The sequence below is a fragment of the Zootoca vivipara genome, chromosome 4 (genome assembly GCF_963506605.1).
Source record: "Zootoca vivipara chromosome 4, rZooViv1.1, whole genome shotgun sequence".
Taxonomy (NCBI): Eukaryota; Metazoa; Chordata; class Lepidosauria; order Squamata; family Lacertidae; genus Zootoca; species Zootoca vivipara.
Genome location: NC_083279.1, coordinates 96431865 through 96452249, shown reverse-complemented (window position 1 = coordinate 96452249; position 20385 = coordinate 96431865). Strand labels below are relative to the sequence as shown.

At 47.8% G+C, this 20385-nt stretch overlaps 1 protein-coding gene across 1 annotated transcript in view; it reads right to left on the bottom strand.

Moving 5' to 3' along the window:
• RELT (RELT TNF receptor) overlaps window positions 1–20385 on the bottom strand; it is an 82153-nt gene that overhangs the window by 23140 nt on the left and 38628 nt on the right. The window contains exons 2-6 of the mRNA XM_060274012.1: window positions 19110–19192; window positions 14634–14741; window positions 12062–12240; window positions 3261–3346; window positions 343–732 (exon numbers count right to left, since the gene is read on the bottom strand). Of these exons, the coding sequence (XP_060129995.1) occupies window positions 343–732; window positions 3261–3346; window positions 12062–12240; window positions 14634–14741; window positions 19110–19154 (808 nt within the window). The 5' untranslated portion in view covers window positions 19155–19192. The remainder of the gene's footprint in view (window positions 1–342; window positions 733–3260; window positions 3347–12061; window positions 12241–14633; window positions 14742–19109; window positions 19193–20385) is intronic.

The window sequence follows — 20385 nt, the reverse complement described above, 5'->3', positions numbered from 1 at the left end:
GCTTGCAAAATGTAACGATCTGAAATACAGCGAGTGCCAATGGAGATACCCTGATCATCAGCCAGTGGAGCTCACATCCCGCCTTGCATAGCTGCCAAGTCTCCCGTTTCCCCCGGGAAATCCCCGTTTTTCCACCTGTTCCTAGCTGAAAAAACAGATTTTTTTTGTTTTTTCCCCAGTTTATTCTGGCGCGACGGCCATTTGGGAACTGGGCAGAGCATGCTCAGAAGCGACTTTTGATGCTACGCTCTGCCACGCTCTGCCCAGTTCCAATATGGCTGCAACGCGACTTCTGGCGCGGCGGCCATTTTGGAACTGGGCAAAGCAGCATCAAAAGTCACTTCTGAGCATGCTCCGCCCAGTTCCAAAATGGCGGCAGCGCTACTTCCGGTCTGCTATTTCTGGCCCGGTCCCTTATTTCTCTGACAGCAACTTGGCAGGTATGCATCCCGCCCTGGCCCTGCCCTGGCTCACCGTTCCTCTCGGATTTGGCCCCCTCCTCGTCCGTGTCCTTGTGGGCGGTGCAGTGATAGCCTTTCTTCATCAACAGGTTGCAGAAGAGGATCCCTAGCAGGCCCATCACGCAGAAAACCGGGACAATGGCCAAGACGGCGTACTGGGTGGCGCTCTCCTCCGGCTTCCCCTCTCGGGTGCTGTTAGCAGCCGCTTTGTTGTCCCGCCTCTGCAGAGCCTCGGCGTTGCGTGTCAGGCGGGTCAGCCACCTCCTGGATCCTGAGAGGGTAAAGAATTGGGAGGAGGGGTTGGTGGCATCACGAGATCAACCAGAACGTACCACCAGCCATGGGGTGACCCCTCTCCCTGTCCTTGGCTCCAGCTCCGACAACTGTTGGGCTCCCTGCCTTCTGCCATCCCAGTCCAAATGGAAGCCAGGTCCCATGGCCTTAATGGATTTGAACTTTGCCTTCCAGGTCTCACAGCCCATTTCCAGCTTCCCTCAACAATTCCCAGATCCTCCCTTTTCCTTGATGCTCACATTTCAGGGCCCAGGGACATCCAACTCTCAATAGACTGTGATCTACTCACAGTGTAAAAAAAAACTGGCAGTGATCTACCCATTGTCGTTGTTGAGCTTTTTTGGGGAGGCCAAGATGGTTGAGATTTTCTTTAGGGAGCAAATGAATGAATGGAACTTAATATATGAATGGAACTGAATATATGAACGGCGTAGGGTGTGCAATCAAATTAAAACATCCTTTGACATCACATCCTGGTTCTTACCTTCCAAGTCCCAGACTGCAGAATCTGGGACCGGCAGCTGTGTGACACCGGAAGTTGCGTCGACGTAACTTCTGGTGTCGCTTTGCCCTTCTATGGGCACCAAAAATGGCCGCCGCCGGCTTCGAAAGTCACTTGTACGCATGTCAGGAAGTGCGTCGACGCAACTTCTGGTGTCGCTCCTCCCATCTATGGGCACCAAAATGGCTGCCGCCAACACCGGAAGTCGTGTCTATGCACTTCCGGACATGCGTAGATGCGACTTTTGAAGCCGACGGCGGCCATTTTTGGTGCCCATAGAAGGGCAAATTGGAAAGAAAACGAGAGACGAAGTGATACGGGGGACCACCGGGAAAAGGTAAGTAAAAACGGGGTTTCCCCGGGGAAAACGGGGTACTTGGCAGCTATGTCCTGGTTGTTCCCACTTAAAACAAAATCCACATTTCACCTCAAGATCATTTCTACAACCTGCCTTTGCCACACCAGGCATGCACGACGGATGAATCAACCACAGGTTATTCAACCTTCGGTATCAGCAATTATTGCCACGATCTGCCCTGCAGAAATTCCTGTTGCAACATATGTCTGACTAGCCGTGATGCTTTTGCACCTCGTGTTGTAAGGAACCTGTTCTGGTATTTGACTACACAGAGGTGGAAGCGGGAATCCCAGGGCTTGGAATTTCCTGCCTTTCTACACCACCTTGTTCAGAGATAATAGGTTTCAAAAAACCTCGCAGACCCAAAGTTTTCACATGCACTGAGACATGCTGAAGTGTCCCACAGAGAACCAGCCTGATTCACTATAATCAACTTTTCTTCATATGACACAAGAGAGAATATCAGGTTGTAATTAATCCTTCACAAGCCATCCAGTTCCACTCAGTGCTCTGTCAAATATACACTCTGTTGTCTATTTTAGGACCCGCCCTATTTTCGTGATTCTAATTTGTTTGTTTTTGTCGATGTATTTTGAACTGTGGTACCCCACCCTGGGATCTTAGGGTGAAGGGCAGGTAATAGAAAAATAATAATCAGAGAGAAATAGACAAAAACCAGAAATTAGCAACTCATCCCTGGGACTCTTGGGTTTTTATTTTTAAATAAATATATTTGCATGTCACATTAAGGCAAGTCATGACATGGTATCACTGCATGGAGTATTCCCACACTGCCGCTTACATGGGGAAGGGATGGATCTGGGGCAATGACATCGTGCCCCACATTTCAACGTAACACAACTTTCCCAGGAAGAGAGGAGAGAATGAGAAAGAAACAGCAGGTGGCTTGCAATTTCTTGCCTCTCCCTAAGAAGACTCTGAGGCTCTTTCAACTGCTGTAATATTTATTAGTACGCTCATACTCTGCCCCTTAAATTTCATTTATTGCTTTGGAGATTTTTGTAAACAGAGCTACCACCGTGGTATACTAGATAAAATGCAAACGATTACAAGTTCAATGAATGAAAAGCGGCAGAACTATTTCTACAATTTTATCCCCATTATTGCATAAAATCATAAAAAATCGTCAAGTTGGAAAATACCCCAAGGGTCATTTAGTCTGACCCCCTGCAATGCAGGAATCTCAACTCGCAATCCCCCATCCAATGACTGGCTCACACTTCAGGGAAAGCCTTTTTAAACAAAAATGTCTTCCGTAGGTAGCTAAATATCACAATGCTTGTCTTATTCCAGCTGGCAAATGATTCCAGAGGGCTGGACCTGCAACACTAAAAGCCTCTTTTCTAGGACAAGCTAAGCACACCTCTGGGGAACATGGTACTCTCAGCAGGGCCACACCTGAGGAGCACAGTTGCTGGGGAGAGCATCTTTTATGTCACTTGGTTCCAAGTCGTCCATCAAAGAACTGAAGGTAACCCAGGTGATCTCCCATCCAAGCCCTGAGCTACTTCACTTCGGCAAGACAACTATACCTGCAGACCATGCCCAACCAGCTCTTTCCCTATCCAGCTTGAATGGAAATAAAACGTTCCCTTTTTGCACCTCCGCCATCTTTTGCTCTCACCTGAGCATCCTGGGAGGCCTTTGGGGGCAGACAAACAAGGCAGGCAGGTGGCGTTCGGGTCTGTCTCACCTTCGGGGCTGTAATATCTGTGGATGGAAAGAAGAGAGAAGTTCAGGTTAAAGGCTGGTATCTCAGAGGTGCCCTAGAGACATCCCACCAGGACAAAGATCCCCGACAGGTCCCCTCTAGCCTTTGAAATTTCTCAGCTGCTTTCACTTAAGGCGATGACACCAGCCTTTGATATTTCCGCGCACGCGTCATGGAAACAGAAATTCACAAAGAATAATAACAAACTCCATTATATACTTTCAGGCCTTGATCTTTTAAACACTAACGATCAACACAATTGTGCTCAGCAGTTTTTTTCGGTACAGAAGGGTCCACGTCATGAATTAATTAAATTTAATGTTACAAATGCCAAATAATTTACTAATTTAAAGGAAACTCGAAAACATCCCAAAGCAATTAAGAAGAGAAAGCTTCAGCAGGGGGAGGGGCGAGGGGAGGGGACGGGACACACCAACAATAACAATATTTCCTTATCCAACACAGATGCAGATTGGGATAAAGATCTCCACTTAAGTGCTGAAAAGGTAAACACCTGTCTGATGCGTAACAGCAGGCAGTTCCAAAAGGTTTCAGTGCCACCGGATTAAAGGCTCTGGTACTACAATGTATGGAACAGGCCTCCTGATGAACAGTTCCAGGGTGTGAGCCTCTATGACCTTCAAATATGGGGAGTGGCAAGAACAAAGCAGCTCATCCCTACTGCTTTCACCCAATTTTTAGTGCTGAATCAGAACAAATGGCAACCGGGTTTTCTGCAAACTGCAGTTTGCTCCGGTTGAGTGCTAAGTGGCTGGGCAAAGGCAGAACTGCTCGGGCCTGTGTGTCGAAAGCATGTATGAAGTAGGCAATTATTTGGACCCGTGCATGCTAGGCATGGAACCAGCATAGCCCCCGTGGTTAGGAATGTAAGAAAAATCCTGTTGGGCGAGACCAAAGGCCCCCACTTAGTCCTGCATCTGAAATCCACAGTGACCAAATGGGGAGCCTGCAAGAGGTCTCTCCCGCTTCTGATTCCCCGGCAGTGGCATAGCGTGGGTTGCTGGGAGCAGGGCAAGTGGTCTCTCCCGCTTCTGATTCCCCGGCAGTGGCATAGCGTGGGTTGCTGGGAGCAGGGCAAGTGGTCTCTCCCGCTTCTGATTCCCCGGCAGTGGCATAGCGTGGGTTGCTGGGAGCAGGGCAAGAGGTCTCTCCCGCTTCTGATTCCCCGGCAGTGGCATAGCGTGGGTTGCTGGGAGCAGGGCAAGTGGTCTCTCCTGCTTCTGATTCCCCGGCAGTGGCATAGCGTGGGTTGCTGGGAGCAGGGCAAGTGGTCTCTCCCGCCTCTGATTCCCCGGCAGTGGCATAGCGTGGGTTGCTGGGAGCAGGGCAAGTGTTGCACTCTCTGGTGGACTGGGCAGCTGGGGTACAGGTACGGAAGGTGAGCAGAGTCCGCACCTTGCGGTCCGCACCTCCATCCATCTGCCCACTTGACCAACCTGCTTACCGTTGCGCCCCCCCCCCAGCTGCCAGGGCTCTGTGCCTGTTGTGTGGGTGCCTGATTGTACCCCCGTAAAAAAGGTGTGTTCAGGTCACAACCCCCTTGCTCCCCGGCAACTGGTATTCAGAGGTCTACTGCCTCTGACACTGGAAATATTTTACTCCATGGCAACACACAGTCTTATTTCCTATGGATTTCTCTAATGCCCTTTTAAAGCAATCCCTCTCCTAAAACGGCTCTGGGCTTGTAGCCATCAGTGGCGGATTTACAGGTGAAACTCGGAAAATTAGAATATCGTCGAAAAGTGCATTTATTTCAGTAATGCAACTTAAAAGGTGAAACCAATATATGAGATAGATGCATGACATGCAAAGCAAGATATGTCAAGCCTTTATTGTAATTGTAATTATTTGTCGTTAGGCGGGTCAATTATAAATGGAATGCAATTAATGAAATGTAACAGCGGTGTTTATTTTTGTATTATTGTAACTATTCGTTGCATTACTGTGGAATTTCCAAAAGAAAGCCTTTGTAAAAATTAAAATAATAATAAAAAATAATAAGTTGCATTACCGAAATAAATGCACTTTTCGGCGATATTCTAATTTTCCGAGTTTCACCTGTATGTATGAAACGTCTCACTAGTTTGCTCATTTCTTATGTGCAAATGGCTTGAGATACCAATGAGGTCCATAAATGACCATATAGCATATATTCAACACAAAAAAACGGTGACAATTTGTTGTTGACAAAGGACAGCTGGACATATAAAGGGCCTCATCCCCCTCAGTAGCTTAGGGCCTTATCAAACCTAAATGTGGCCCTGGTTGCCATTATCCTCACTTAGTGTTCTGCCGCTGAACTTATAGAATCATAGAGTTGGAAGAGACCACAAGGGCCATCCAGTCCAACCCCCTGCCAAGCAGGAAACACCATCAAAGCATTCTTGACATATGCCTGTCAAGCCTCTGCTTAAAGACCTCCAAAGAAGGAGACTCCACCACACTCCTTGGTAGCAAATTCCACTGCCGAACAGCTCTTACTGTCAGGAAGTTCTTCCTAATGTTTAGGTGGAATCTTCTTTCTTGAAGTTTGAATCCATTCCTCCATGTCCGCTTCTCTGGAGCAGCAGAAAACAATCTTTCTCCCTCCTCCCTTATAAGTCACAGCAACAGAAAAGTATCCCCTAAGTCCCACCCGATAACTGCAGGATTCCCGTGTGGCAAAAAGAGGAGCAAAGTCTTAATCTTCAATGGGGGACAGAGTGAAAAATCCCACCGAGGATGCTAGAGGATAAGGAAAGAGGTCAAACCCGGCAAGGGTGGCTGGAATCTCCTTTTCCACTCTCTACAAAATCGACACGGGGAATTTGGATTAATCAGCAGCCCGGAGTGAGCAAAACGTGACTAAGGGGGTCACCTAGTTTCTCCCTCCTCCCTCTAGCCTTAAGCACAGCAGGCTGAGTTCAGCCAAGAGCTGTCAATGAGTCACTGATCCCCACCCCATCACTTCCTCCTCACTGGTTTCCCGTCAAGATGTTGGGATTCCGGCTCTTCCTGGTACGTACACAGTTGTCCAGTTTTGCAGACTGCGGGATTTCGGAAATGTTTTGCTGCCTCTCCACAAGGACTCGCTTTGCGGGCGATCATAAACTTCAGGTGTGCCCTACCCTGATAGCATTCCCCGCTAGGGATGGGAGCCTCTCAAAATTGGTCTCTCCTTCTTGCTTCCTCCCCCTGTCCCAGTTCTCATTGTTGCAAATTTGGCCCAAAATATACATTTCTGCAAGCACTTCTCATTCATTCTCTCTCTGTGTGTGTTTTTTTCCTATGCTGTTTTCACGCACACTCCACCCTAGAATATGCATTTTCATTCACATTACTTGGCTGGAGAAATGCACTGGAAAATTAGGAGAAAGTGCAAATTTCAAGGGATGCCTGCGTTTCGATGCAGGCAAAGTCTGAAGAGGTGTCAATTTAGCAAGTATGCCTTTTAAAAGTGAAGCGGATTTCTGTCCCGCCCCGACTTCCAACCAAGTCACTGGGAATCAGAGCCACAAAAATATGCACACCTGTGCTTGCTACCTTTCTCCGATACTGAACACACCAGGTACTGTCTAAGACTGAGGTCCAGTGCCGAGGGCCTTCTGGCGGTTCCCTTGGTGCGAGAGGCCAAGTTACAGGGAACCAGGCAGAGGGCCTTCTCGGTAGTGGCACCCGCCCTGTGGAACGCCCTCCCACCAGATGTCAAAGAGGAAAACAACTACCAGACTTTTAGAGGACATCTGAAGGCAGCCCTGTTTAGGGAAGCTTTTAATGTTTAATAAATTATTGTATTTAATATTTCTGTTGGAAGCCGCCCAGAGTGGCTGGTGAAACCCAGCCAGATGGAAGGGGTATAAATAATAAATTAATTTTAAAAAGAGGACCCCAGTCCCTCCTCTCCAAGGCCAGTAAGAATAATTGCTCTGAAAATGGGGCTATACAGCTGGGGGGCAGCATCCCAGTTTTCAACCCATCTAAACATATTATTCTCTCTCTGATTCTTGCTTGAAATGCCCCAAGCCATCCCAGGGACCGATGAGTCCCTGCCTATTGAATTTCAGCACTGCTGTGGTATCAATTGCATCCAGACCTCATTTTGCACCCACACCCCTCTCTACCTGCATTCCTGCGATCCTTATCAGAATCAGCTGATCTCCCCCAGGAATGTTACACATTGAGGCTGGACTGAACAGCAGCCCACTAAGCCCTGGGGTATCGGAGGATCCTCTACTCACCAGTCCAGCCTGCTGTACAGCCTGCTGGGCCATTGATTTTTCGAACTGGGCTCTTTGGAAACTTATTACAGACTTAAGAAGATAAGAACGTGAGACAAGCTGGGAAAGGTTGGCTCTCAGGTGAATTAGGAAGTTTAAGATCCTCATAGCTTTTGGAGCATATGTACTCAGGCACTGCATAACAAATAATAATAATAATAATAATAATAATAATAATAATAATAATAATAAATACCCCACCCATCTGGCTGGGTTTCCCCAGCCACTCTGGGCGGCTCCCAACAGAATATTAAAAACACGATAAAACATCAAACATTAAAAAATTCCCTAAAGAAGGGCTGCCTTCAGATGTCTTCTAAAAGTCAGGTAGTTGTTTATTTCCTTGAAACCTGATGGGAGGGCGTTCCACAGGGCGGGTGCCACAACCGAGAAGGCCCTCTGCCTGGTTCCCTGTAGCTTTGCTTCTCGCAGTGAGGGAACCGCCAGAAGGCCCTCGGCGTTGGACCTCAGTGTCTGGGCAGAGCGATGGGGGTGGAGACACTCCTTCAGGTATACTGGGCTGAGGCCGTTTAGGGTTTTAAAGGTCGGCACCAACACTTTGAATTGTGCTCAGAAACGAATATGGGCATTTGCACAGAATGAATATGAATATGAATGAATATGGACATCTGCACAGAAAACACAGGCAAGAATTAAGTCACAATAGAAGTATGGGGTGTTGAAAACAGGCTTAGCAGGACCATCAAGGGCCAAATGAAAACAGATTCAGGGGCTGCGTCAACCAGCTGTTGCTAAAAACGTAAGAAGAGACTGCTGGATCCGGCCAATGGCCCATCTAGCTCCACAATCCTGTTCTCACAGTGGCCAACCAGAGACCTGTGGAAAACCAGCAAGCCGGACATGAGCACAAGAGCAGCTGTCCTTTCCTGTGGCTTTCAGCAATTGAAGCATTGCTTGCCTCCAGCTGTGAAGGCAAAGCATTGGCCTCCTGGCTGGTAGCCATCGAGAGCAGTCTCCTCTGTGAGTTTGTCTAATCCTCTTTTTAAAGCCATCTAGGTTGGCAGGCATCCCTGCTTCGCATGAGAGCAAGTTCCGTAGTTTAACAAAATGCTTAAACAAGTTGGTGGTCATCACGGCTTCTTGCGGTTTCTTGACAAGACGACTGACGATCATAATTTTCAGGGAAGATTGCTTCAACGCTCAGTTGCCAGCTTTCCTCCACATTGCAGAGCCACATGGAAAAACGCATGCATGCTCAATTCATGGGGTGGGGAGGTGATTGCCCCCCCAATGCTCTCCCCCTCCTCTTGCCCCGAATCCTTAGCAACACACGGCGGTTCCTTGCAGGATACGTGTGTGTTCCTTGGCAGACATACCGCGCTAGTTACCTCGAGCCGTCGGCTCTGCACTCGCTTTTCTCCGGAAAGGTTGACATTTGGAAAGCAACCCAGGGCAGACGTGGCGTGCCACGGCCGGCAAAGGCGGGCACCACCCAGAAGGCAGGAGCGCTCACAGAGCACATGGCTTGAGGTTACTCACGCAAGAAAGCCAAGCGATCATCTCTATGCTACTGGGTCTGAGGATCTTAGACCAGAGATAATCTACATCCCATGATCCACTCCCAAGGTCCCCTGGAGGGGCCTGCATCATTCAATGCTTCACTGGTTAACACCCAAAAATGTACAGGGCTGCCCTCAAGAGGCACCCCCCTTCCAGATGCAGAAGGCAGCTTCTGCATTCGGAAAGGTCATTCTGCAATATGTGGAATATGCACATCGTCCCTGCTCCATACCTGCCAGGTCCCTCTCTGAAAAATAAGGGACCAGACCGAAAGTAGCATAGCGGAAGTAGCGCGGCGGCCATTTTGGAACTGGGCGGAGCATGCTCAGAAGTGACTTTTGATGCTGCTGTGCCCAGTTCCAAAATGGCTGCCACACCAGAAGTCGCGCTGCAGCCATTTTGGAACTGGGCAGAGCAGCATCAAAAGTCGCTTCTGAGCATGCTCCGCCCAGTTCCAAAATGGCTGCCGCGCCAGAATGAACTGGGAAAAAACAAAAAAATCCGTTTTTTCGGCTGGGGACAGCTGGAAAAACGGGGGTTTCCCGGGGAAAACGGGAGACTTGGCAGCTATGCCCTGCTCATGGAACCATGGCTGAGAGGAGCCAAAGGTCACATGATCTCCATCCCTGGTGTAGACAATACAGTGGTACCCTGGTTCTCAAACGCTTTGGTTCTTAAACTCCGAAAACCCGGAAGTGTTCCAGTTTTCGAACGTTTTTCAGAAGCCGAACATCCGATGCGGCTGTCGCCTGTTGTTTCTGGGGCAGCTGCACCAATCAGAAGCTGCGCCTTGGTTTTTGAACATTTTGGAAGTCAAATGGACTTCCTGAACGGATTACATTTGGAGCTTTTGTTTTGCTAATTATTTTGCATTTTTGTTTTTGAAGCTTTTTGGATTAATTTGTTTTTGTGACGGTATGGAACCCAGTTCAGCTACTGACTGACTGATTGATTGTGCGACTGCAGAAATGGATAAAAGCCCCCCATCCAAACAATGACTATCATCAGTGCAGGTAAGAAAAAATAATAATTCTAATTTTTATCATCTACAATACTGTCTTATTTATTTTATAGTACAATACATTGATTATGTACTGTGTAGGACGCGGGTGCCGCTGTGGGTTAAACCACGGAGCCTAGGGCTTGCTGATCAGAAGGTCAGTGGTTCAAATCCCCGCGACGGGGTGAGCTCCCATTGCTCAGTCCCAGCTCCTGCCAACCTAGCAGTTCGAAAGCACATCAAAGTGCAAGTAGATAAATAGGTACCGCTACAGCGGGAAGGTAAACAGCGTTTCCGTGCGCTGCTCTGGTTCGCCAGAAGCGGCTTAGTCATGCTGGCCACATGACCTGGAAGCTGTACGCTGGCTCCCTCGGCCAGTAAAGCAAGATGAGCGTCACAACCCCAGAGTCGTTCGCGACTGGACCTAATGGTCACGGGTCCCTTTACCTTTATATTATTGCTTTCATTTTATGGATCAATGGTCTCGTTAGATAGTAAAATTCATGTTAAATTGCTGTTTTAGGGGTTGTTTTTAAAAGTATGGAACGGATTAATCCGTTTTGCATTCCTTTCCTTAGGAAAGCACACCTTGGTTTTGGAACACTTTGGTTTTGGAACAGACCTCTGGGACGGATTAAGTTTGAGAACCAAGGTACCACTGTATTGACCTGGATAGACCAATGGTCTGATTCGATAAAAAGCAACTTCACCTGTTCCCCGAGCAATGGATTCAAACTACAAGAAAGAAGATTCCACCTCAACATTAGGAAGAACTTCCTGACAGTAAGAGCTGTTCGGCAGTGGAATTTGCTGCCAAGGAGTGTGGTGGAGTCTCCTTCTTTGGAGGTCTTTAAGCAGAGGCTTGACAGGCATCTGTCAAGAATGCTTTGATGGTGTTTCCTGCTTGGCAGGGGGTTGGACTGGATGGCCCTTGTGGTCTCTTCCAACTCTATGATTCTATGATGATGCCTCTTTGCTCTTTGTCTAGCAGTCCCCCTTTTTTGCATCTCCTTTGCATGAAAAGGATGCCAAGATTCAATCCCTGGCATCTCCAGGTGTGACTGGGGAAGACTCCTTGTTTGAAACTCAAAAGAGCCACTGCCAGTCAGTGGAGGCAGCACTGAGCTACATGAACCAAGGGTGCCAACTCAGTGTAAGGCAGCTTTCTGCTTCCTCCACCTGATTCCTGATTTGGGGGAAGGGCTTTGCATGTAGGTACAACCCCCAGCCTCTCCAGGTAGGACTTGGGGAGACTCACACTACCTGTCACCCCACAAAGCCGCTGCCAATCAGTGCAGACAATACTGAGATAAGGCAAAGTCCTCTGTTCCTGAAATCTGGCTCCCAGTAGGTTCCCCGCAAGGAAATGGATCGATAGATAAAGGAAGTAATTCTTTACGCAGCGCACAGTTAATCTCTGGAACTCACTGCCACAGGGAGGCAGTGTCGGGCACCAACGTGGATGGCTTTCAAAGAGGACTAGACAAATTCACAAAGAAGGCCTTTGCCAGGATGGCTCTGCTATGCCTCCCCAGTCAGAGGCAGCAATGCTGCTGGAAACCGCAACAGGGGAGAGGGCTCTTGTGTTCGAATCCTGCTTGCGGGCTTCCCACAATGGGCCTTTGGTTGGCCCCTGTGGGAACAGGATGCTGGACTTGTGGCCTGATCCTGCAAGCTCTTCTCCTGCTCAGGGTCAGAGGACCCGAGTTAAAATCCAAACCTCTGCCACAATTTCACGTTTGTGCAAAACTTTATTTTCCGAGTCTAGCGGACACGCAGACGTGTTGCCAACTGATTCTCGTACAAGGCTCGGTGTTTGCCGGAGAGGTGCTCCGCTGCCCCCGGCGAGGGAGGGTTTGGCGCAGGTGTGTCTGCCCTGCAAGAGAACAGACGGTAAAAGCTATAAGCAGCGTTACCCGGGCATGCAGTCCCCGCACAAGGTGTCTGCCGCAGCTGTTCCAGGACTGGCATGGACCCTCCTCTTGCCTTCGCAGTGGGTATGTGGCGAGCAGAATTCCAGCCCGTAGCTGGAAGAGAAGGATCCCTCCGAGCAAGCCTTGCAAATCATCCCCAGTCCTTTCCCATAGCCACATGTCTACGGTGGGAAATCAAAACAAAAAGCAGAGTTAAGATGCCCCAAGGTCAACCAGGAAGGGGGCGGAGTTCCTTATACCTCACTTCCCTTCCAGCTGTTGGGACTGACGTCTGCGGCTGGGATGCCGCAGAATCTTCACGAAAGTCCCAACACTCGCGAGACGGGTGAGAGGGTTCCCTATTAAAAGGCTGGATTCTGGGCTTGGACGTTGCAAATAGTGAACAAAATGCACAAGATTCCTCCCTTGGGGGGTATGCTCTTTTTGCTACCGGCCTTCGTAGTGGGAAATGGCATTTGAGACGGAGAAGCAGGAAATCAGATTATGGCAAAAAAGAGAGAGAAGGAGCGGTGTTGAGCATGGTTGAGCATCAGCTCACAGCCAGTGCGCAACCGAGCTGCACAGGGGGCAGGTTCTGCGGAGATATACAGTTCCTGTTAAATCGATGCATGCATTTGCAGCAGGTTTCTGTATAATCTAAAGGTCTAGACCAGGCATCCCCAAACTGCGGCCCTCCAGATGTTTTGGCCTACAACTCCCATGATCCCTAGCTAACAGGACCAGTGGTCGGGGGATGATGGGAATTGTAGTCCAAAACATCTGGAGGGCCGAAGTTTGGGGATGCCTGGTCTAGACTCTAAAGCAGGGTGGATAAAAATCAATGATTAAAAAATAATAATCAGATTTTTAAAATTTAAATCACTTTTTTATTTTAAATCAGATTTTTAACATAAAATGCTTTTGGGAGGAGAAATCTTTCTAAAGATAGTTTTCTGTTTAAGTTAGATTATAGTCCAAAGGCTATTCATCAGGAAATAAGGATTTGTTTTAAGTTTTTCATGTGTGCTAAAACTCAGTCTAAGTTTTTTTTAAATAAACACGTTTTACCACATCAGTTAACAAACATGGATACATATGCTATAATGCTAATGTATTAGTTAAATAAGTACAGTAATACCTCGGGTTACGAACGCGATCCGTTCCGGATTGCAGTTCGTAACCCGAATAGTTCGTAACCCGAACGCGATGGGCGCCGCCATTTTGCGCATGCGCAAAGCGAGATTTTCACGATTTCGCGCTTTGCGCATGCGCAGATCACGCGATCGCCGCTTCTGCGCACGCGCGGCGAAAACACTTCCGGGTTTGCGCAGTTCGTAACCCGAACTGTTCGCAAACCGAGGTGGTCGTAACCCGAGGTACGACTGTAGTTTAAATTGTTATTAAGGAAACGATTATTTTTCTCCTTCCAATAAAGTACAGCAGAAAAGTTCTCCAAATACAAACAGTTAACTTATTAAACCTCACAATAATTTCATAATTATCTGTCTATGTATTTCTAAGAGTATAAACAAATCAGTAATTTTTGATATAACGGTAAAAACTATTCTGAAAATTTATTATTACAAATATGAAACCTTCATCTGGTTGTAAATATTAAGATTATACCAGCAAGAATGAGTCCTTCTGTATAAAAATTTTTTTAAATCAAGTCTTACTGACTATTGATTTAAATCAATTTGATTTAAATCAAATCCACCCTGCTCTAAAGGGACTGCAACCATCGGGAAGAAAAATAAGCGGCAGTTAATATAGAAGGTCCTGTTTATAGAAAGGCACATTGCTTCATGGCTGTCTTGTTTATAGAACACAGCTGCCCAGAGTTATGAGAAAACAGTGCTAATGTGGCTGCATTTTGGAAGCAAATGCTTAAAAAAGAACAGCCACAAAATGTGGCCCAGCATGCTTTGCCAGAGAAAGGCCTTTTCAGCTTTGAGAAGCTCCTATTCTGAGAACGAAATGCATGCTGCAACATAAAAACAAAAATTGTGAGTGTAAAACCTTCAGGCTGTAGCTTTGTCTGACATGTCTAATTGCCCATGGTGAGGTGAAAACATGAATAGAGAAGAATACTCATTCGGCAGCCAAAACCAAAAGAGGAACATTTTCTAAATTATGCCATTTCCCTATATGAACCTGGTACTGCACTGCCTTTTAAAATAAAATAAAATAAGAATGCATGTCGAGGCAGCGGCATGTTTTGTGAACAGAGGCTCTAAAGGGCCGCCTTCTCTCGGCATTGATAAATGTTGTTGCTGATTCGGTGCTGAGCTGTGCTGCCTGCAGAAATTACGCAAATAATTGCGTAATTTAGAGGAAATATAATTCAGCAACCCCTTTATATAATTCAGAACCAGTAGGCTTTGCCACAAGGTTCTCCCCAGCCCCGCAAGAGCAGCATCAAGTATCTCCAAGAGTAGATTCAGATCCATAGGGACTAGAAACTTTGATTTTAAATGGATGAATGAAAACAAAAGCACCCGTTCAGCACCGATGCATCTGGGCTGCGGAGAGAAGAGGCCAGGCATTCGGAAACATCTCAGATAGGTTTGCTTACTCTGTCTGGCTCCTCTCCCGGAGGACACCCTTCACAAGGGACACAGTAGCCTTTGGAACTCCAGTACTCTTGACTGCCGCATGCTTGTGCCTGATGCCAGAAGAAGGCCTGAAAAAACCAAAAGGGAGAGAATTTGGCACTCTGACGTCCACATATCTTTTTTTACATTTTCAACAATGGAATCATAGAATTGGAGTGTTGGAAGGGAGCCCAAGGATCATCTAGTCCAGCGGTCGGCAAAGTTTTTGTGGCTTGGGCTGGTTCACGGTCCCACAGACGCCACGGTGGGCCAGAGTGCGCATGCGTGCGTGCATCCACACATGCGCAAATGCTATTTTCAGTGCTCCTTCCGGCATGGAGGAGGCGTGCAGCCAATGGGAAGCCGGCCAGCGTCAGAGAAGGCGGTGGTCCCTGCTCTGCTCCACGCCGGTTTAGCGTGGTGCACGGGAGCCGACTGAGTGGGCAGCGGGGGTCCATGGGCCAGTTAAACGACCCACATGGGCCGCTAGTGGCCCATGGGTCTTAGGTTGCCGACCCCTGCTCTAGCCCAACCCCCTGCAAAGCAGGAATTGCAAACTAAACAATGTATTATTTTATTTTTTATTCTTCTTTTTGTTCTTTATTATGTGTGTTATGGTTTTTTTGTATGTATAAAAATAATAAAAATTATCAAAAAAAAAAGAGAAGCTCCAGAGTCTGTCTTGCATGCAATGAAGTCGCCAGAAGTCTACAACTGCTGTGCTTGTGTGTTTTTATAAGTATCTGCTGCAAGCAGATGGAAAAAAGGTCCTGCAGGTGATGCAAAAAGATTGGGAATTTTCTTTGCCTTGCATAACCTGGATTTGGCTTCCTGAAATGATGGACTAGATGCCTGCCCTCCCAAGTCCCCATCTTTCATTTGACGAGAGGCACGGGGAAAGTTCAAGGCAGGGAAGCTTACAAAAAGGAAGAATTGGAAGCAGATGCTACAGAGCCAGATAGCCGATGCCAGAACCTCCAGTTGCAATAAAAATATAAAATTACAACATAATTAAAAGCAAAACCAGCCCATACAAACCGCAGTGAAAGGGCATCATAAAAACCACAGCATGCCGGGAAATAGAGAATGAGCTTGGGGAGACTTTGTATGAACTGCTTGTTCGAGAAAGTATCTCTCCACGCTGAGTACAGTGAAACTATGGAATTTGTTCCGAAGGATTAGACTGATTCAGGGAGGATAGTGCTCTCTCTTGCTGGAATATGAGATGGCCCATCCGCAATGGCATTCCGCCGGCTCTTAAAGATGCATCTGTTTAAGGCAAGCAGTCCCCTGATCTTCTGACCTGAACTTCCTGAGCTAGCTGTTTTCATTGCTGTAATTCTTATCCTCTTCTAATGACTCGTTTCCACTGCACAATTTAATGACGGAGGCTTTCAACGTATGGATGGAATTGTTTTATTGTGCATTTTAATTATGGCAGATACATTTCTAATATTGGTTTTACACTCGTAAACCACTTTGAAGCCATGTTCATAGAATCATAGAGCCGGAAGGGACCCCCGAGGGTCATCTAGTCCAACCCCCTGCAAGGCAGGAATCTCAGCTCAAGCATCCATGACAGATGGCCATCCAACCTCTGCTTAAAAACCTCCAAGGAAGGAGAGTCCAGAGCCCAATGGAGACTGTTCCACTGTTGAACAGCTCTTACTCTCAGGAAGTTTTTCCTGATGTTTAGTCGGAATCTCCTTTCTTGAAACACTCAAAGCCATGGGTTCAAGTCCTACCCTCCAGAGCAGGAGGCAAAGTAAGAAATATGAAAGTAGATGAATTACTGCTAAGGCTATCAATGGCTACTACCTTCACTGTTGGAGGCAGTAAGGCACAAAATACTAGTTTCTGAGAACCACAAGTGCTTTTCTTGGCCCACAGCCAAGGACCATAGCAAGCATGAGTTTGGGAACTGGAGCATCATCACTGATCTCCACAAATTGCAGCTTTGCAGATCACAAAAGTAAACTTTTCATTCTTCTGACTCAGTTAAAAAAAACCACACATCATGAAAACAAAACAAGACCCAGAAATGCAGCAGTGGCACAAATTTGGAGGAGGAGAAAGCGGCAATAGGGGGTTGCCTTGCATGGGGTTGGACTAGATGACCCTCAGGGTCCCTTTAACTCTACAACTCCAGCTTTGAAGATGCTCGGACTCGGGACACAAGGGAGAAACGTGCTAAGAGGAAGGCACGCTTGGCAAATCCACACCGTGATCAACTCCTGCCCGGAAACCTATGTCCCCACTGTGGAAGGACGTGTGGATCCAGAATTGGCCTCCCTGTGAAGACAAGTGTTCATGGAAGACAATCTTACTCGGCTACGAGTGACCGCCAAAGAAGAAGAATATAGGGGAGAACTCTTCGTTGGGGAAGTCAGTCTGTAATATCATCAGCAGGTGAAATCCAGAGTGCAACACAAACCATGAAACAGGAAGGATTGGAGATGGTCTTAAAGGCCCCCACATTCTGCAGATATCCAGATGTTCTTGGCCACCTCCCTTCTCCTGATGCCTGAGTATCTCAGAGCTCTTAAAGATCTGGCAAGAGCCGACTCACCGCCAGTTTAAGATGACAGAGCAGCCCCCCCTGGCATAACGACTGCCCAGGCAGCATTTTAGCACACGTGGCAATGTGGGTTGCAGTTCAGACCTGCTCATTGTGGCTTTGTTTTGTTTCCTTCCCTTGGAAAACTTCCCCTTGTTGGCCCGGGTCCCGTACACTGCCTGCCCCTCCCCCCGCCAAATCAGGAGTCTATTTTGGGAAAGAGGGCGAGAGCTGGCCATTCCCAAGTGGGGTTTAAGTGCAAAGACTTCAAAGGCTTCAAAGAGACTCGGCCGCTGGGTCTTCCTGGGTTCCCTTCAAGGCTACCAGCTGGACCTGTCGTGCCCAAGCTGTCTGCCAGGGAACATTTATGGGTCAGGAGGGAACTGCTGGTGCTACGATAAATCTTCCCAAAATTAATCATGAGAAGCTCCTGGAAGGACAAAGTGTTTGTACTCAATGCATTTCTTGACCTGGTGCCGAATCTTTCCTTAGGACGGGTAATGGTCCCCTTCTCTGTCTTGGGTATGAGTGGTGGAGATGCAGCTGGCGTGTGGGCTGTGCCAGAGGAGGGTGGCTAATGTCTCTCTGTATGAGTCACTGCTCTGTATATTGGAAGAAGCAAAGATCAACAGTGTCGAAGCAATGATTCTTCAATATCAACTTCGCTGGACTGGCCGTGTTGTTTGGATGCCTGATGATCGTCTTCCAAAGCAACTACAGTGGTACCTTGTTTTGAGTCCGGGATCCGTTCCGGAGCCCTGGACATTTGATGAAAGGCACGCTCAACAAAGCGACACTCTGCGGATGTGTGTGGAGCGGTTTGCGCTCCTGCGCATGTGCGAGCGGCAAACCCAAAAGTAACCCAATCCGGTACTTCCAGGTTTGCCGCGGACGGTAGACGGGGCGGACGGTCGCGGAGGTATTACTGTACTCTATTCTGAACTTAAAAATGGAAAGTGTAATGCTGGTGATCAAAAAAGAGGTTTAAAAACTCTCTCAAAGAATAAAGTATAAACACTGACAACTGGGAAACACTGGCCTTCGAGCGCTCCAATTGGAGAACAGCCATTGCCAAAGGTGTCATGGGCTTTGAAGACGCTCGAACTCAGGACACAAGGGAGAAACATGCTAAGAGGAAGGCACGCTTGGCAAACCCTCGCTGTGATCAACTCCCACCTGGAAACCTGTGTCCCCACTGTGGAAGGACGTGTCGCTCCAGAATTGGCCTCCACAGTCACTTACGGACTCACCTTTAAGACCGGGTTTATGGAAGAGAATCTTAATCAACTACAAGTGATGGAAGAAGAAGAAGTACGAGTCACTGCTCTGTGCTAGCCTCCTTTCCAGAAATAGGGGGGAAGATAGTGTGGGGAAAGGGGGTGGCAGAAAGAGGGGGCATGAAAATGAAATGGCAGAGGGAGAGGGAGAGGGAGGGAGGGAGAGAGAGAGAGGGAGGGAGAGAGAGGGAGAGAGAGAGCATGTAAAGGCAGGGTTAGGAAGAGGGAGAGAGAAAGGGCCTCATCTGGCCTCATCTGGCTCTGGTCCTGTCTGCCTCTGAAAGATGCTTTCCAAAGGAATGAGGCCCTAATCCAGAAAAGTTCCCTTGTCCTTGATTTATCACAGTAAAGAGCCAGTAAGAAGCCTGGTAGGTTGATAAGCAGCTCCCTTGCTTGGCTGATGTGGATTATCCACAGGCAGGGAATCTTTGATTCCCTCCTCCCTCTGCCAATAGACAATCCCATTCTCAGGCTTACTACCAATCTGGGTGTGTGCATAAGGAGGGGGAATATTTGCAAAGCAGCGGAGGCGGAGATTGCCGGTGGAAACACTGTAGGGACCACTTTTCCTGCACTGCACGAGAGGCAACAAAGTCAAGTCATGCGGGATAAATCACACTTACCATCAGGAGGATGAAGGCTGAGCAGAAATTCAGGGTCCTCTTCATCTTGAGGGGTTCGGTTTCAAAGCAGCCACAAAACGAAGCTGTCGGGGGGCAGAGAACAGAGAGTTTAATGAGAGAGGTCCAGACTTTTATACTCTCCTCCGAACAGGCTGTGTTCCCAGCTCTCTTTAATGAGCTTTGTTTACCTCCATCCCCCATACAACTCTGTTTACCCCTGCAAATTACAGTCAATTGCACAGGAAACTTATCAGCTGTGATTTAAACTAAAGAGAAGGAAACGGGAAATGTACAGGCTTCCTCCCGCAGTGGGAGTAAAAAACGCTTCCCCTCTTCAGTTTATTTATGTGGGTTCAGGTGCTTTTGAAGTCATTCAATGTCTCAGAGTCTTCCAGTTCTGAATGAAAGCTTCTCTGCCAAAATGCTGATTGCAAGAGAAGAGCTGTGCTGGATCAGACCAAAAAAGCCTGACGGGTCCAACATCCTGTTTCTCACAGGGGTTAACCAGATGTCTACAGGATAGCCTGCGATCAGGACTTAGGTGCCACAACGGTGCTCTCCCCACACTCGGGATTCCCCGCCGGTGCTGGCATTCAAAGGAATACTGCCTGCAATACTGGGAGGTACTGCAAGGCCATCGTTGCCCAATCCTCAGCGAGGCTTCCAGACTGCTGCTACTTTCAAGTAGGATTCGTCAAGTTGCACATTCAAGTTGTGCAATGGTTTATGGGAGAGGGCTTGCAATTCTCCCCCCCAAAAAAGTCCGACTTTTTTTTAGATCAGGAAAGAGAGTTGCACCGGAAAGCACGGGATAACGCTTGCTTTGTCACATCATCTAACCTCTCCACAAACATCGTAACATCTCCGTGCAAGCAAATCGAGTGTTCCATAGATGGGGTCTCTGGAAGAAGCCTTCATCTAATCCAGGTGTGGAGGGCCTTGTTCTCCCCAAATGTGGATGAAATACAAACCCCATCGCCCCCTGGCTATTGACCATGCTGCCTGGGGCTGCTGGGAGTTGCAGTTCAGCAGCATTTGGAGAACCAAAGGTTTCCCACACTGGACCCAATCCTTTTACAACAACAACAATTTTATTATTTATACCTCGCCCATCTGGCTGGGTTTCCCCAGCCACTCTGGGCGGCTCCCAACAGAATATTAAAAAACACAACAAAACTTCAGCCATTAAAAACTTCCCTAAACAGGGCTGCCTCTAGATGTCTTCTAAAAGTCAGATAGTTGTTTATTTCCTTGACATCTGATGGGAGGGCGTTCC